The 19041-nt window shown below is 41.6% G+C and overlaps 1 protein-coding gene across 1 annotated transcript in view; it reads left to right on the top strand.

The window, feature by feature from the left end:
- Positions 1-204: 204 nt before the first annotated feature.
- The window catches only part of BLOC1S5 (biogenesis of lysosomal organelles complex 1 subunit 5), a 61257-nt gene continuing 42420 nt past the window's right edge, over positions 205-19041 (top strand). The window contains exons 1-2 of the mRNA XM_040353695.1: positions 205-438; positions 8858-8940. Coding sequence (XP_040209629.1) covers positions 330-438; positions 8858-8940 — 192 coding nt within the window. The 5' untranslated portion in view covers positions 205-329. The remainder of the gene's footprint in view (positions 439-8857; positions 8941-19041) is intronic.

Here is a 19041-nt window from a genome sequence, read left to right as displayed (position 1 = left end):
CATATTTCATAACGTTGTGAAGCACTTTAATAACATCTGCCATCAGACTCTCCGTTTATGATTCCCCGTGGTGTGGCTTACTACCTCTACTCAAGCTTTTATAGAAATAAACAACACAGCACTTCCTGAAACAGATGGAGGCGTGCCATGTGAGTCCACCAATCACACGCCGCGGCTGCTTAGGCACGCCTCTATCACGTATCCAATCACGGTGTGAGTTTTGCGGCCCACAGCCGTAGTGTTGGTGGGTGATTCAGTGCGCTGTGAGCGGGGTCGGCTCTGGTGACAGTGGTCATGTGACATGGTGGTCAGCTGTCTCCTCCAGGAACATGAGTACTACTTCTCCTTCCAGAGCTGCCGCTTCTCCGGTCACGGCGAGCCCCAGAGCCCGGGACAACGTCTATTCTGTGACACCAGCAGCCCAACTTATCATTAAGGGTATGGCAAAGGGACCAGGGGAGGGGGTTCGGGTGTCTTGTGTGGGGTATTGCTCATATGTTACATTGTGAATAGAGTGAGATACACCTGGACATGTCCATCCATCAGGACTGTGTGTGTGGTAGTGGAATATATTGTCCTTATCAGTGTGGAAGGGTTCTGTCAGTTTGTATTGCTGCCTCCGCCCCCCACCAGGGAGATTTATCTTTACTTCCGGTCCTGGAAATGCAACCGGTGAGGAAAAAAACTCCTCTGCTCCCACTTGTGTAACTGTCTGTCTGTCTGTCATGGACACTTTTAATGGCACCCGTTCCAATCTATGCGACCCTGATTCACACCGGTGCAGCTTTATCTTGCGATTTCAGTGCCGCATTTCTTTGTGACTTCATTGAAAAGAAGTCTACGCAAGTCGCAATGAAATTGGTAAAGAGTAGCACAGAAACCTTTTTCATATTTGCGTCTTTTTTTTTTTTTTATTTCAGATATTTACATCATCATATAGAATAATGGCAAGCATTATCCCTTTACATTGCGCCACTAAAATTTACAATTTTTTTTTTTTAGATAAAAAAATCGCCTTATTTTTCTTTCTTGGAATTTTCTATCCTGCTTGTGGGCATGTGAAGCCCACAATCTTAATTTTCCTGGATTCGGTGCTGCTGAATAACCAGCATGCACGCCCATTGTGGAGTATGCGCAGCTCGCAGCGTAGAAAACGTATTGGGTTGTCATTACAACAGGCATCGTCGTCTGAAGTACCCGCCCCTGTTGCGATTGGCAACGAAGATCCGGTTTTCGAATCTCGCAATGATGAGCGGTGGCGGGCCACACTGACTCCTGGGAGTTATGACACAAAGCTCCCAGGACACAGTGCGCCGCAGGATGTGACGGAGATATCTGCGGGCGGGAGAAGCCAGAAGCAGTATGGAAAAGATTACAATCCTAGTAAGCTAACAGAAAATAAATGCTATTTTGATGCTAAATGACCGGGCCACTTTTTGCGATTCGGCACTGCGTAGCTTTAACTGACAATTGCGCGGTCGTGCGACGTGGCTCCCAAACAAAATTTACATCCTTTTTTTCCCACTAATAGACCTTTTTTTTGGTGGTGTTTGATCACCTCTGCGGTTTTTATTTTTTTGTTATAAAAAAAATAGAGCGATAATTTTGAAACAAATTCAATAATTTTACCTTTTTGCTATAATAAATATCCCCCAAAAAGATATAAAAAAACATTTTTTTTTCCTCAGTTTAGGCCGATACGTATTCTTCTACATATTTTTGGTAAAAAAAATTGCAATAAGCGTTTATTGATCTGTTTGCACAAAAGTTATAGCGTCTACAAAATAGGGGATAGTTTTAGTGCATTTTTATTAATATTTATTTTTTACTAGTAATGGCGGCGATCTGCGATTTTTATCGTGACTGCAACATTATGGCGGACACATCTGACACTTTTGACACATTTTTGGGGCCATTGTCATTTTTACAGCCATCAGTGCTATAAAAATGCACTAATTACTGTGAAAATAACACTGGCAGTGAAGGGGTTAACCAGTAGGTGGAGCATTAGGGGTTAAGTGTTCCCTAAGGCGTGATTCTTACTGTAGGCGGAGCGTGGCTTGCTGTGACACATCACTGATCGTGTTCCCAATGACAGGGAACACGATCAGTGTCAGCTAGCCAAAACAGGGAGATGTTGTGTTTTACACTAACATCTCCCCGTTCTATGTCTCCGTGATCGAGTCCGCAGGACCCACGGGCGCGCTCACGAAGATCGCGGCGGTTGCGCGCACCCGCAACAACCGCTTCTTAAAGGGAATGTACAGGTACGTCCCTTTGCCTGCCTGTGCCATGCTGCAGATGTATATCTGCGTGCAGCGGGCGGCAAGCGGTTAAAGAGGAAGTAAACCCTGATGGGTTTTATTTCCTTTGTTTCCCTGCAACCGGGGAACTATGCACCGCATAGTAGCCCATTATGTGTCACTTACCTGCAATCTCACCGCTGTCCCCTCTTCCACGAAGCGTCCATCTATCTTCCGGGTATTGCGGCTCTGGCACTGTGATTGGCCGGAGCCACGATGACGTCACTCGCGTGCATGCCCGCAGGAGCCGCCAGTCACAGCACGATCTACTTTAGAAACGGCACACTCGCCGTTTCTAAGGTGCACCTGCACCCTTGTCTACGGTGCATGCGCAGTAGACATTGGCGCCCATCTCATTTGTAAATATCTCCTAAACCTTTTAGGTTTGGGAGATATTTTGAGCACCTACAGGTAAGCCTTAATCTAGGCTTACCTGTAGGTAAAAGTGGTTGCAACGGGTTTACAACCACTTTAAAGCGACTTGAGTGCCAGAGAGTGTAAAGTTGCATGAGTCGCCCTAGTGGGAACAAGCCTGTTTTAACATGTGGTGGTGGGGGGCTGGGTTCACACCAGTGTGGCTTTAAGGACCGAGCCACGTTTTGAGATTTGGTGTTTACAAGTTAAAATCTGTTTTTTTTTTTTTTTTTTTTTTTTTTTTTTAAAAAGAACCACAAAACATTAAAAAAAGAAATTTCAGACACCCTAGAGAATAAAATGGAGGTCGTTGCGATACCTTTTGTCACACCGTATTTGCGTAGCGATCTCGCAAGCAAAATTTTTTGGGGAAAAATACACTTTTTTGAAATAGAAAATAAGAGAACAGTAAAGTTAGCCCAATTTGTTTTATATTGTGAAAGATAATGGTATGCCAAATAAATTTATACCCAACATGTCACGCTTCAAAGTTGCACCCGCTCGTGGAATGGTGACAAACTTTGACCCCTAAAAATATCTTTTTTTATTTACAGGTTACCAGTTTTTTAAATTACATGTCTTGCTCTGGATCTAACAATCGCAGTGATACCTCACATGTGTGGTTTGAACACCATTTTCATATGCAGGCGCTACTTACGCGTTCGCTTCTGCGCGGGATGGGGTGCTTTAAATTTTTTTTCTTTTCTTTTCTGATTTATTACATTTTTTTGTTTTTTACACTGTCTTTAAAAAAAAAAGTAAACATCAATTGTAATAGAAAAAAAGCAATGTGAGATCTAGGGTCAAATAAATATATATATATATATATATATAGTGGGGATCGAAAGTTTGGGCAACCTAGGTAAAAATTTGTATTAAGGTGCATAACAAAGCCAAGGAAAGATGGAAAAATCTCCAAAAGGCATCAAATTACAGATTAGACATTCTTATATTATGTCAAAAAAAGTTAGATTTTATTTCCATCATTTACACTTCAAAAAAATTACAGAAAACCAAAAAATGGCATCTGCAAAAGTTTGGGCACCCTGCAGAGTTAATATCTTGTACTGCCCCCTTTGGAAAGTATCACAGCTTGTAAATGCTTTTTGTAGCCAGCCAAGAGTCTTTCAATTCTTGTTTGAGGTATCTTTGCCCATTCTTCCTTGCAAAAGTCTTCCAGTTCTTTGAGATTTCTGGGCTGTCTGTCACGCACTGCTCTTTTAAGGTCTATCCAGAGATTTTCAATTATGTTGAGGTCAGGAGATTGTGAAGGCCATGGAAAAACCTTCAGTTTACGCATCTTGATGTAATCCCCCGTGGATTTTGAGGTGTGTTTAGGATCATTATCCATTTGTAGAAGCCATGCTCTCTTTAACTTCAGCTTTTTCACAGATGGCATCAAGTTACCATCCAAAATTTGCTGAAATGTTATTGAATCCATTTTTTCTTCTACTCGTGAAATGTTCCCTGTGCCACTGGCTGCAATACAACCCCAAAGCATGATTGATCCACCCCCATGCTAAACAGTTGGACAGAGGTTCTTTTCATTAAATTCTGTGCCCTTTCTTCTCCAAACGTACCTTTGCTCATTCCGGACAAAAAGTTATATTTTAACCTCATTGGTCCACAGAACTTGTTTCCAAAATGCATCAGGCTTGTCTATATGTTCATTTGCAAAGTTCAAACGCTGATTTTTGTGGTGAGGACGTAGAAGAGGTTTTCTTCTGATGACTCTTCCATGAAGACCATATTTGTACAAGTATCTCTTTATAGTGGAATAGTGTACCGCAACTCCAGTGCCTGCCAGATCTTTCTGGAGGGATCGTGCAGTCAAACGTGGGTTTTTAATTGCTTTTCTCACAATCCTGCGAGCTGTTCTGTCTGATATTTTTCTTGGTCTTCCAGATCTTGCTTTAACTGCCACTGTTCCTGATGACTGCCATTTCTTAATTACATTCCGAACAGAGGATATTGACATCTGAAAACGCTTTGCTATCTTCTTATAGCCTTCTCCAGCTTTGTGAGCGTCAACTATTTTCAGTTTCAGTTTTCTAGACAACTGCTTAGAAGAACCCATGGTGCTGGTTGTTGGGGCAAGGTCAGATGAGTCTGGGCATTTAAAACCTTTGAGATTGACATCACCTGGTCTTTCCAGACGATGATTGAGAACAAGCCATGACACTGGCAGGTCTCAGCTTTGCAAAGGGGGAAGTGCATGCTATAAATTCTGCAGACTTTTGCAGACGCCATTTTTTTGTTTTCTGTAATTTTGAAAGTGTAAATGATGGAAATGTAACTTTTTTTGACATATTATAAGAATGTCTAATCTGTAATTTGATGCCTTTTGGAGATTTTTCCATCTTTCCTTGGCTTCGTTATGCACATTAATATAAATTTTTACCTGGGGTGCCCAAACTTTCAATCCCCACTGTGTATGTGTGTGTGTGTTTATATATGTGTGTGTATGTATATGTGTGTGTGTGTGTATATATATATATATATATATATATATATATATATATATATATATATATATATATATAATATAATTAGAATTTTGTTTTAAATACTAATTTCCTTTTAAGACCATTGGGTGGAAGTGACGTTTTGACATCCAATGGTGTGGAGGCTATCTTTCCCTCACTTAGCATCCAGGCAGTGGTGGGGGGCGATCGCACTCACAGCACGACCGCATTGACGCTAAAGTTCTTTTTGGGCACTAGCAGGGTGCTTTTTAACCCCACTAGTGGTTGAACAAAGTGTTAAATGCACCCGAAGAACGCCGCTGCCAAATCGTTTTGTAGGTGCTTCGGCAGTGGTGCCAATTTATTTCATTGGGCAGGGGCAGTGGAGGAGCGTGTATACACCGCTGCTTGCAGGACTTTTTCAAACGTCCCGCAGTCGCACCGCCCCATTGTAAAAGCACTCAGCTTAAATGTGAAGGGGGTCAAGTGTTTAAGCACTGTGTATTATAAGCTATACCATGTTATTATTTGCTTTTAGAAGAGCCTGTTTTCTCTGTATTTAATCCCTTTCTGAGTGCTGCTGATCTACTGCAACCTTTTTGTATCCTTTTTTCTGTCTGTGTGCTTACTCTGGTGTCAGCTGCATTTTATTTTTCAGGGAGGGCTTCTTAAAGGGGTTGTAAACCTTCGTGTTTTTTCACCTTAATGCATCCTATGCATTAAGGTGAAAAAACACCCCTTTGCAGTCACCGCCCCCTCGAGCCCCCCTTTACTTACCTGAGCCCCGAATGTCCGTGATCCTGCGTTGCTTTCCCCCAGCTCTTGTCGGCTCTTCATTGGATGATTGATAGCAGCGCAGCCATTGGCTCCCGCTGCTGTCAATCAGATCAATGACGCGGGGGGCAAGGCTGAGTCATACACTTGGCGGCTATGACCGCCGAGTGTATCGCACTGGAGCACTGCACACCCTCCTAGCTGGCCTGTTACTCCTGGACATGTTGGAAAATCTCTTTCTTTCCCAAAAAGAGATAATCTATTGTTGGTACACCTTATAGACAGCCTCTCTATAGAAATAAATAGGATTTTTTCCTTGCATCTACAAAAAAGGGTAAAGAACTGGCTAGGAAAGTTTTTAGTGGCCTCCCATCGGTCGCACAATGTGGATCTTCTGGAATTTTGGACATTTGGTGGGATTCTGGGGATGGACTAAAGGCATTTTTTTTTCTTTTCATTTTGGATAAAGTAAGGGAGGGTTATAACCCAGTCAATCCTTTTTTTTTTTTTTTTTTTTTTGTCCGATTAGGGAAAATTTCTCTTGACTTCCTTTTGCAAAAACAGGAAGTGAGAGGAAACGCCTCCAATGTGAGAGAATTTCTAGTGGTCACCAGAACTGGTATCACCATTTAAATATTTCTCTTGCATTCCTGTTCTGGTGGCAACCCAAAACTTGGCATGCATTTTAATCCCACACAACTTTATCCAAAACTCCCAAAAAAATAAAAGAAACATTTTGCTTTTAGTTTATAGTATAACTTATTTATTTTTTTAAAGTGGGAACAGCACAGATTTTAAATGTGTAGACTATATTTCAAGACTATTAGTTTAATATTAATATTATTTTTTAATGTGGTTGCCATTGCCCCACTTGTTTTAAAGTGGTGGTCTGTAAAAAAAATAAACACATAAAAGCCAGCAGCTACACATACTGCAGCTGCTGGCTTTTAATAAATGGACACTTACCTGTCCTGGAGTCCCTCGATGTCGGCACTGCAGCTGATGTTTCCATCAGCTGTCGGGTGCTGCCGCCGCCATTGCGAGTAAGGATACCCGGCATTGTAGCCTTCCGGCTTCACGCAGGAGCCACGTGGTGATGTCACGGTCTGTCGCTGGCTGTGGCCGGACTCTGGGAAGTGGGAAAGGATACTGGTCAAAGACAGGTATCCTCTCCCCCCAAAAGGTGCCAATTGTGGCACCGGAGGGGAGGAGGAATCAGATGAGCGGAAGTTCCACTTTTGGGTGGAACTCTGCTTTAAGTAACATAGTTTCCCTCTCTGTACATGGGCCCTTTAAGATCTTAGTCAGGGGAGGAGTTGGGTTGTCTGATATATTACATGTTGGTTGCAGGGTGGGTGTGACTTGACAAAGGAGGCCATGCCTCTGAAACGTGTAGTCATGGCAACTGTGACGCACGTTCCTTCCTGGTTGCCTGTTTCCTGATGTTGTGGTGTTCGTTACAGTGTGTGTTTGTTTTTTTAAACGTGTGCCCGCCCTATAGCCGAAAGATGGCTACAGCGTGGCTCTCCACTTTTCGGAGGATATCCATGGACATCCTCCCCCCCGTACTCGCCTCCCTGCACCCCCTGGGATGCGAATCGGGCACGCTCTATGACCACTGTGTCCTATATACATAGCTGATAATGGTAAAGGGCCAATCGAAGCAGCCTTTTACCAGGTGTGTCCAATCATAGCTGGTCCCATGTAATCAGACTTGACGGTTATCTTGCTGTCTCTGTGTGAGGAAAGGAGAGCTGATAACTGGCAAGTCTGACAGGGCACAGTGAGTACGTTGTTTACACTGATAATCGGGTCACTAATCATCAGTGCAGCCCCATCAGTAAAGAAGAAAAATTACTTATTTTCACAATCTTATAACAGAAACTAACACATTTATATTTTATTTTTTTCAAAATGTATGATTTTTTAGTTTTTGTTTTATAAAAATGTATTTTGGGTACAGTGCTGTATGACCGCATATTGTCATTCAAAGTGTTGCAGCAGGGGGTGAAATTGCCTGGTATTGAGGTTGTAAAGGATTATATTATAAAAGTTTTTCTTTTTAAATGCCTAAATCTTTTGCTTTTATTTTATTTAAATTGATTGATTTTTTTTGTGTTGTTTTTTTGATTTTTATCAAAATGATTTTAATAAAATGCTTTTGGAGTAAGAATCTAAAGATCGTTTTTCTATTTAAGATACATCAATAATTTTGTCTTATTCAGCATTAAATGGTTCATTAAATTCAGTTTTGTAGCATGAGGCTATATATTTTGCAATATTTACACTTTTGGTAAACCCATTCAATGAATCCAAGCTCTGCAAGCTGAGATAACATGCACTGCATTGATGCATTCACATCATTTCACAGTAAATATGAGATAAAACAAAGTTCGGAAATATTCCTTTATCCCATTGTTTTGTCTATGTACACTACAAACTGTATGATTGAATCGGTTCTGATATCGCCGTTTTATTAATCTGACAGCTTATTATTCTAAATAGGAAACCTTAATTTTGTTTAAAAATATTAAAGATTCTCACTACCAGCAAGAATAAGTCCTTACATTTAAAGAGCACCTGTCATTTCACATCCATCATGGCAGAGCCTGTTAGCGGTCATCCGATCACCTGCTGCCGCCACGTCCCTCGCCTTGTTTGTCTCACTAATAAAGTGAATGGGACTGTCGGTGAGTCAACGGCGGGTCAGAGGAGGAGCCACTGTGGGACAGAGATGACAGTTGCTCTTTAAAAATGATGATTTAAATCGAGTTGATTTAAATCAAGCCTTTTAACTAGTGATTTGAATCATGATTTAAATCAAATCCACACTTGGAAAAACGCTAATATATCCATAACCCTTTTAATATGCCCTAAATAATTGATGCAATTGTTTTACAGATGTTGGAGAAATCCATTCTAGGCTGTTGGATCACCGGCCAGTTATCCACGGAGAGACACGGTATTTCATTAAGGAGTTTGAGGTAAGTCTGGGTGCTGTAGGCACGTTTTACAGATATTTTCACTCATGGTTACCTGTTTTTGTCTTGGAGTTCTTACAAAACCATAATACAAATAAAGTTACTGCAAGAATCCCTTGTGTATTTTTTTGGAGTTTAACTAGTTTCAAACTCTGGGTGTGCTACACGCACCCAATTTTTTTTTGATCATTATACACAGGATGTGTGAAGCATGTCCCTGCTGGAACCCCCTCCCCCAGTATACAGTACAGTGGAACCTCGGATTACAAGCATAATCCGTTCCAGGAGAATGCTTGTAATCCAAAGTACTCGCATATCAAAGCGGGTTTCCCCCGTTGAAGTCAATGGAAACTAAAATAATTTGTTCTGCATTGACTTCAATGGCATGCAATACCCCATGCGGCCAGAGGTGGTCCCCCCACCTCAGGCCAAACGCAGTACTGCAAACCGAGTTACGATTTTTAAAAATACAGTGCTTGTATTGTGAAACGCTCGTTAACAGCGTTACTTGCAATCCGAGGTTTAACTGTAATTGTTGGCATTGAATAATCAAATTTCGGATTGCTGTGTACTCACAGAAGGGCCAGCAGCTTCATGTGTCAAAAAAAGCAGTCTGAATGGTGTTTAAAAACAATAATGCTCCAAATGCAATATAGAAACATAAGTAACATAAAGTTGTTTTTGTATCCATTCTGTTCATTTATCTGTGGTTTAAGGGAATGAACTTAGATCTGCTGATCTGTTTAACCCTAGTTTATGCTCATCCGCCCCAATTAACTCTATAGTCTCCTCCCTTCAACTATTATTTTTTTGCTGATCTTTTTTTGTTCTATTAATAAAAAAATGTAAATATTAATAGTTAACATTTTTACACATTTCCCATGTGAAAATGTTAGTGTCATTTTAAACGGAACAAATTACACAATAGAATACACACCTTTTTATGTGCAGTAAGACCATTTATTTTTAAACTAACACTGTTTAAAAATGGTGCCTTTTGCTTAGTTTTGTTGTGTGTTTTTATTTTTCTGAGGATTGCAAAGAAATTCTTGTTGCAAAACAAAATCTTGAAAAAGCCTAAGACCCCTTTCACACTGTGGCGTTTTTCAGGCGCTTTAGCGTTAAAAAAAAGCGCATGTAATGCGCCTGAAAGAAGCTGCATCTGCAATCCCAATATGAAAGCCATAGTGCTGCGCTAGCAGGGCGTCAAAAAAAGTCCTGCAAGCAGCTTCTTTGCAGCGCTTTAGGAGCATTGAATACACCGCTCCTAAAGCCCCCTTACCATTGAGATGATTTTTTTTTTAACCCCAGAGCGCCTGAAAAACGCCCCAGTGTGAAAGGGGCCTTATTTGTTCTTTAAACAGTATTTCCTTGTTGCCTTAAATAATGACAAAGCTATCGCCGAATAAACATGTGCATAGCAGAAATGTAAACATTTGCTCGGGTCCATAGGGGTTAACAGGTTTGAGAGACAAAGTGGGTAAAAAGGAATTTCCTCCTACCTAGCCAAAATAAAATGTAATATCCCTAACACTTGTCCCTGTATGGGGGGAAAAAAAAAACGTATGACCCTAGTGTTGTCTTCATGCAGGGGAAGTTCTCTTTGTGCCACTATTTTGCTTGCGTCTTTAACCCCCAAGGAAGTCGTATGACGTCCTCGACTTTGTGCGGTGATATCTGAATGATGCCTGCAGCTACAGGCATCATTCAGATATCACAGTCTTTTGCCAGCGATTCTGTGCACGATAAGAACGATCATAGCGGCAGTTCCACTGCTTGATTGTTCTTATAGGCAGCGTCCCCGTCCCCCCTCTCCTGCCGCCATCCGGTGCTTTTCCAGGCTCTCCCGTGCCATCGGGGGCCCGGAGAACGAATCGGCCGGCTCACGACGATGACCGTCGGAGGCCCGGGTGCGACGTTGTGATGTCACGCCCGGGTACCCGGAAGTAAACAAAGCCGCAACTGCGGCTTTCGGCATTAGATCAGTAAAAATTTTTTCATAATCTCATGCTTTCAAGCCTGGAGGAGAGATGTGGGGTCTTATTGACCCCACATCTCTCCATAAAGCGGACCTGTCAGTGATTCCTATTACAAGTGATGTTTACAGTTCTTGTAATAGGAATAAAAGTGATCAAAAATAAAAAATAAAATAAAAAGTGTAAAAAAAAAAAAAAAAAAAAAAAAAAGTAAAATAAAATACATATTTTTTTTTTTAAACGCCCCTGTCCCCGGTAGCTCGTGCTCAGAAGCGAACACGCATGTAAGTCCCGCCCACATATGTAAACGCTGTTCAAACCCCACATGTGAGGTATCGCCACATGCGTTAGAGCGAGTGCAACAATTTTAGCATTAGACCTCCTCTGTAACTCGAAAATAGTAATCTGTAAAAAAAAAAAAAAATTTAAGTACCGAAGTTTGGCACCATTCCATGAGTGTGCACAATTTTAAAGCGTGACATGTTAGGGATCTATTTACTAGGCGTAACATTATCATTCACATTATACAAAAAAATTGGGCTAACTTTACTGTTTTGTTATTTTTCAATTCACGAAACAGTTTTTTTCCCCCAAAAAAGGCGTTCGAAAAATGATTACGCAAATACCGTGCGAGAAAATTGCAATGACCGCCATTTTATTTCCTAGGGAGTCTGCTAAAAAAATATATATAATGTTTGGGGGTTCCGATAATTTTTCTTGCAAAAAATGTTGGATTTTTTTACATGAAGGAGAGAAGTGCCAGAATAGGCCCGGTGGACAAGTGGTTAAGGTTACTTTGTAATATGAGCAAATTAATGTGCTTTACTGAATAGAAAAGCTGCACATACAACTGCAGGATATACAATTTATAGCATACAAAGTATTACAGAACATGCCTACAATGTACAAACGTCCTGACAAATTGGCATGTAGGCATGGGCATAAGTATATCAGCACAACTCCTTCCTCCTTTTGTGTTCTAGCATAACTGTTACCTTTTTCCTCCCCTCACTTCTTGCTACCTCATTTCCTGCAAGGAGTTTCACAATCTAGCCCAACAGGTTTGTTAGCATATTAATAGGGGAGGCCTAATTTAAAAATAAAAACTGCACATGGTCTTTTTAAATGTAACAATTCACATATATATCTATGCTATAATAACTCTTCGCCGGCATCTTGAAGAGATTGGATGCATGTACAGACATGCCAAGTCCCAAAGCGTCTCTCCCTCTCCCCTATCATTCAGGTAATTTCTCTACTCTAACCCTTAGATCCCCCCCACATTCCTCCTCCACATCCCTACCATCTCCGGCTTTTTTTTTTTTTTGCTAGTGCCTTTAGGTCAGGGATTGACAAATTTGCTTGGAATCTAGGAGCCAGCTAAAAAAGTTAGGAGCCAGAAAACGCACCCCGTCCCGACGAGCTTGCGAGCAGAAGCGAACACATACGTGAGCAGCGCCCGCATATGTAAACGGTGTTCAAACTACACATGTGAGGTATCGCCGCGGTTGGTAAATCGAGAGCAATATTTATAGCCCTAGACATCCTCTGTAACTCAAAACATGCAACCTGTAGATTTTTTTAAACGTTGCCTATGAAGATTTTAAAGGGTAAAAGTTTGTCGGCATTCTACGAGTGGACGCGATTTTGAAGCATGTTGGGTATGAATTTACTCGGCGTAACATTATCTTTCATAATATTAAAACAAATGGGGATAACTTTACTGTTGTCTTATTTTTTTAATTAAAAAAAGTGTAATTTTTTCCCAAAAAAGTGCGCTTGTAAGACCGCTGCGCAAATACAGCGTGACAAAGTATTGCAACGATCGCCATTTTATTCTCTAGGGTGTTAGGATAAAAAATATATCTAATGTTTGGGGGTTCTAATTAGAGGGAAGAAGATGGCAGTGAAAATAGTGAAAAATGACATTAGAATTGCTGTTTAACTTGTAATGCTTAACTTGTAATACCATTGGCCACCACCAGATGGCGCCAGCTCACACAAGGAAGAGCTGGGGACTTCACAAAAAAAAAAAAAAGATTTTTGCCCACCTTCCAAGCCAAGTCGCCAGGAGGCTATTTCTAGTCGCACTGGCGACTGGGATTTGTTGAGCCCTGCTTTAGGTAATGGATCTCTTCTCCTATAGAAACATTTCTAAACCATTCTTTATTTTTATTTTTTTCACTGCTCCAAATTACATTTCTATGATAACATCCAGCTGCTTATTGCCTCGGGACTCACTAGCAGTTTTTGGTTTGATTACCCTTGATGTATGTCTTGGGAGTTGTACCCAGACATCGGCCTATAACGTTTCCTTTGGGCACTGCATCCTTCATTCAGCACCTTAGAACTTGGTTTGTTGGATTGGGCCACATTTTTCATATCCATATCAGGTTGTGAGTAAGCCATCTGATCACTGGCTGAAAAGGATAACATCTGATGAGCCGTCCACCATGAGATCAAAGGGCAGGCTGTGGCCTTAGATTGACCAATGTCGGAGAGCTTGCCCACAGTGTGACAGGGGTTATAACTCTCCCTTGCTTTATCCAAAATGGAAAAGAAAATTGCCTATAGTTCTTTAAAGCGGTGGTTCACCCTCCTTCACATCATTATACCATTACATTCGGCATCGTAGCGCGAGCTACGGTATGCCGGTCTTAAATTTTTAATCCCCGTACTCACTGTGCTATCGATCATTGAAGAATCCGACTCCCGCGGGGAATGGGCGTGCCTATGGAGAGGGAGGATGATTGACGGCCGGCTCTGGCACGTCACGCTCCCCGAAGACAGCCGGAGTAGGTCTCGGCTCTTCACGGCGCCTGCGCACAGGCTATGCGCAGGCGCCGTGAAGAGCCAAGCCTATTTCGGCTATTTCCGGAGAAGCGTGACGTGCCAGGGCCGGCCGTCAATCACCTTCTCTCACCATAGGAACGCCCATTCCCCGGAATCTTCAATGAGCCATAGCACAGTGAGTACGGGGATAAAAAATGTAAGACCGGCATACCGTAGCTCGCGCTACGATGCCGAATGTAATGGTATAATAAAAAAAAACATTTTTTTTTTTTTTTTAACAGGGTGAACCCCCGCTTTAAGTATTTTTAAAAGGCCAGACCTCTACAAGAGAAACCGTTAAAGGCATTCTTCTGTGAACAAAATTCACGCTGGTTTGTGAATTCTGAATCTTTTGCTTGAGTGGTACTGAAAATTATGGGAAATACTCGGTGAGTGGACATGCACATCTGGTGAGTATAGAAGTTTCCATATCCTTGGCTGGTGTATGTAAAAGTATCCATACCCCTCAAAATGTTTCAAATTTTTTCATGTTACAATCAAAAACCTAAATGCATTTTATTGGGATGTAATTGTAAAGTGGAAGGAAACTAATGGTTTTCAATATTTTTTACAAATATCTGAAAAGTGTGACGTCCATTTGTATTCAGCCCTCTTTACTCTGATACCCCTAACTAAAATCTAGTTGAACCAGTTGTCTAATTGGTATATAGAGTCCACCTGTGTGTAATTTAATCTCAGTAAAAATACAGCTGTTCTGTGAAGTCCTCAGAGGTTTCTTAGAGAACCTTCATGAACAAACCGCATCATGAAGGCCAAGGAACACACCAGACAGATCAGGGATAAAGTTCTGGATACATTTTAAAGCATGGTTAGGTTTAAAAAATATCCCAAGCTTTGGACATCCCGCAAAGCACTGTTCAATCCATCATCCAAAGATGGAAAGAGTATGGCACAACTGCAAACCTACCAAGACATGGCCGTCCACCTAAACTGACAGACCGGACAAGGAGAGCATTAATCAGAGAAGCAGCCAAGAGGCCCATGGTAACTCTGGTGGAGCTGCAGAGATCCACAGCTCAAAAGGGAGAATCTGTCCACAGGACAACTATTAGTGGTGCCCTCCATAAATCTGGCCTTTATGGAAAAGTAGCAAAAATCCATAAGAAGTCCCATTTGCAGTTTGCGAGAAGCCATTAGGGGGCACAGCAAACATGTCTAAAAGCAAAACGCTATGTGTGGCAGAAAACTAACACTGCAAATCACTCTGGACACACCATCCCCACTGTGAAATATAGTGATGGCAGCATTATGTTGTAGGGATGCTTTCCTTCAGCAGGGATAGTGAAGCAAACGTGGGAGAAGGTGCTCTGGTCAGATGAGACCAAAATTGAAATTTGTGGTCTAAAAGCAAAACACTACGTGTGGTGTAAAACAAACACAGTACATCACCCTGCAAGACAAAGGCATAATGAGCTAGTAGGCATATAGCATACTAGCTCATTATGTAGTACTTACCTCCAATCAAAGTCCTCACAACCATCCACGTCTCCCCCTCCGGCCGCCGACATGTTGTCCCACAGTGACTTGTATCGCGGCTTGGGCGCTGTGATTGGCCGGAGCATGTGCGCGGGAACGGTACAGTACAACTGAAGCAACGGCACATAGTGCCATTGCTTCAGTTGGCTTAAGTGCGCATGTGCCGCATGACGTTGGCACATGCAAATACAGGGATTTCTCCTAAATCGTGCAGGTTTAGGAGATATCCTTGTTGGCTACAGGTAAGCCTTAATATAGGCTTAACTGTAGCATACAGTTGTAAACAAGGGTTTACATCCACTTTAATCCCCCCTGCAGTGTTTTTATTAATTGATTGATTCTATACATAGCCAATATAAACGACTTCAAACATTAAACTTGTTCTCAGAGAAGAGTCGCTCAAGAAGAGATAATGACGGTGTATATATAAATACCTAAATGGTGATTCTAGCATAGGGAGAAAACTATTAAACTGCATAAGGGATTTTTTACTGTTAGAACAGTAAGGATGCGGAACTCACTTCCTCAATTGGTGGTGTCGGTGAGGTCTGTCTACTTTCAAAAAATAAATAAATACATACCGTATTTTTCGGACCATAAGACACAGCTGACCATAAGACGCACCTAGGTTTTAGAGGAGGAAATTGAGGGGAAAAAAATATTCTGACCCAAATGGTCTACTGAAATATTTAATAAAATTATAACAGAATAATATTTCAACCATGTAATGTGAACAGCAGTCACCAATGGCATTAAGGACCATCATCGCTGTCATTAACAAATAAGGAGAGACTTTAAGTTTCGTGCCCCCCCCCCCCCCCCTCCATCATATCCATGGTGTGCCACCATCCAGCCTGTGTTATGTAATACAGCCATAACTACCGTACTTGAGGGTTAAATAATTGTTTAATTTAATGAATAATAATTCAGGGTGTAGAGTGCCTCTTTTGTACAAGTCAATTTAAAAGAGTGTGTTAGAAATTTTAACAGTCAGCTTATATTAATTGTGAAACTTAAAATGAGTAACTTTTTTATATTCGTGAAGATATGTACCAGACAATTGTCTTTGTTTTTAGACATAGAAAACCACTGGAGTTTATAAAAAACAAAGTAACATAATAGTTTTGCTTTGATACAGATACGTAAAGAATTCTAAATATATGTATCATTTTAGTTGGTTAAATGAATAAGTAGGTTTATATGGGAAATATGTCATCCAAACATTTATTGGTGGAACATAATTAATAACACCCATCTAATCCTGTGTACTTAACCGCTTCCATATCGGGCCTACTCTTGCACCCCTCTCCTACATGCAAAAATCTTTTTTTTTTTTGCTCGGAAATTACTCAGAACCCCCATACACTATATGTTTTTTTAGCAGACACCATAGGGAATAAAATTAGCGGTCATTGCAACTTTTTATCTCGCATAGTATTTGCGCAATCATTTTTCAAATGCATTTTTTTTTTTTTATAAACGGTTTCATTAATTAAAAAGTAACAAAACCGTAAAGTCAGCCCGTTTTTTTTTTTTTTGTATAATGTAAAAGAGGATATTGCGCTGAGTAAATAGATACCTAACATGTCACGATTTAAAATTGCGAACACTCATGGAATGGCGCCAAACTTCAGTACTTAAAAATCCATAGGCGATGCTTTACATGTGTGTTTTTTTTTTTTTTTTGTTTTTTTTTTATTACAGGTTACCAGTTTAGAGTTACAGAGAAGGTGCTAGAATTGTTGCTCGAGCTCTAACGCACACGGTGATACCTCACATTTGTGCTTTGAACGGTGTTTACATATGTGGGCTGGACTTGCGTGTGTGTTCGCTTCTGAGAACGAGCTACCGGGGACAGGGGTGTTTTTTAAATCATATATATTTTTTTTTTTTTTTTTTTATCACTTTTATTCCTTATACAAGAAATGTAAACATCCCTTGTAATAGGAATATATCGTGACAGGTCCTCTTTATGGAGAGATGCAGGGTCAATAAGACCTCACATCTCTCCTCCAGGCTGGAAAGCATGAGATTGTGAAAAAAAATTCACGATCTCATGCTGACAGCTGCGATAGCGGCTTTATTTACTTCCGGGTACCCGGGCGTGACTTCATAACTTTGCACCCAGGCCTCCATCTGGTCACCAGAAATCTCTATCCTTCTCATCCGGCGCCGGCCGATGGCACGTGAGCCCGGAGAAGCATCGGATGGCGGCGGGAGTGGGGGACGTTCCCTCCCGTCACGTAAAATCAAGCTGCAGAACTGCCGCTATGATCATTCTTATAGTGCGCAGAATCGCCCGCTGAAAATAGTGATATCTGAATAATGCCTGTAGCTGCACCTATCATTCAGATATCCCCACTGAAAGTCCAGGACGTCATATGACCTCCTTGGGCAGGAAGTAGTTAAAATGAAACACAAGCCAAAAATAAACAAGTCCTCTTCTCTTCAGTTCAATTTCAGTATCTGTGCCTGGGTGGGACTTCCGGGGCCTTGTAGCCAAGGGTAAGATGGAGACCAATGGTAGAATTTAACCCCTACACACACCCACAGGTTGAACTGGATCGACTGGTGTCTGTGTCTTTACTGAGCTGCGTTGCACTTTGTGCCGCAGACTTCTGTGACCTGCTCCAAAAAGCTGTGGGTAAATAGCTGGGGGCTGAACTTCTAGCGGAAGTGGGAGGAAGTGTCAAAACCAGGTACCTGCTCTTCCACCCAAAAAAATGACATGCCAAATGTGGTAGAGGAGGGTGGGAGGAGAACTTAAAATGGAACTTCCCCCTTTGGGTGAAGTTCCGCTTTAAGTTAAACCCCGAAAGACCCAATTGATGAAGGATTCAGATTGTTTTTTTGAGTGTGATACTTTAACAGAGGAGAGGACTCCTGACCCAAAGAAGTGTGAAACTATCAGGTAATTTCTAAGGCCAAGCACTTAGGCTGGGTTCTCATTCTGTTGCGAATTGGATGCGGGTTTCCCAAGCATTCAATTCCCATGTCATGAGATTCTGACTGGCTCTCAATGGATCCGGTTCGCACACCTCCGGAGCAAATTGCACAGGAAGCCTGTGCGTCGTCTGGTTTATTTTCAGGTTCAAATTCAGTGAGGGGCCATCATGTATTTCAGTTTAGGCACGGTAACCATCTTCTCTGACAGTGCCTCTGTAAAAAGGTCATTAGGCGACTACAAGCCGTTATGGCTCCCAAGGGGTTTGGGTGATGCTCCTAGGAAAACCCTTGTATATGGCTCCATTTTCAGAGGGTATATAGAAGAAGCAAGTGCTGAGCCTCAGATGTCCATCATTAAAGTGAAGGTTTACTGGAAAGGTAGTGAGGAGGTTACCGTGGGCAACAACAAGGCAGTTGCGCTTTCAAAGGAGGCAGCCCTGATTGGAGTCAAGTGGACACCCTGTGATGAAGGAAGGCAGGTCTGGGAAGAACATAGTTTTGATGTGCAGGAAGAAGATGCAGAATCACCTAAACTTAGGGCTGAGCTAAAGGTGCCTACCCTGTGCTAAGCAGAGGAGCAAGATGAGGATGTTGCCTTGAGGTATGTCAAAAGGCAGCTTGGAGAAAAAGCATCAGATGCTGCCCAGAATGATGTTTTACAAGAATGTCTCTTGTTAGGAAAAAACCTCCTCTGGAGTTCCAAAATTAGTTTTTCTCTCCCAGCATCAAAGGGAATTAAGCTGGCCATAGATGGTGAGATTTTCTTGGTTGCAGGAAAGAATCTCTTGATTCCCCATCAATGCAGTCACTGTTAATGGGGGATTCCCTCTGGCAGATCTATTGTGTTTTCCCG

This window comes from Rana temporaria, chromosome 5, assembly GCF_905171775.1.
Source record: "Rana temporaria chromosome 5, aRanTem1.1, whole genome shotgun sequence".
Lineage (NCBI taxonomy): Eukaryota > Metazoa > Chordata > Amphibia > Anura > Ranidae > Rana > Rana temporaria.
The sequence above is the reverse complement of the archived record's forward strand: the minus strand, read 5'-3'. Positions and strand labels throughout refer to the sequence as shown.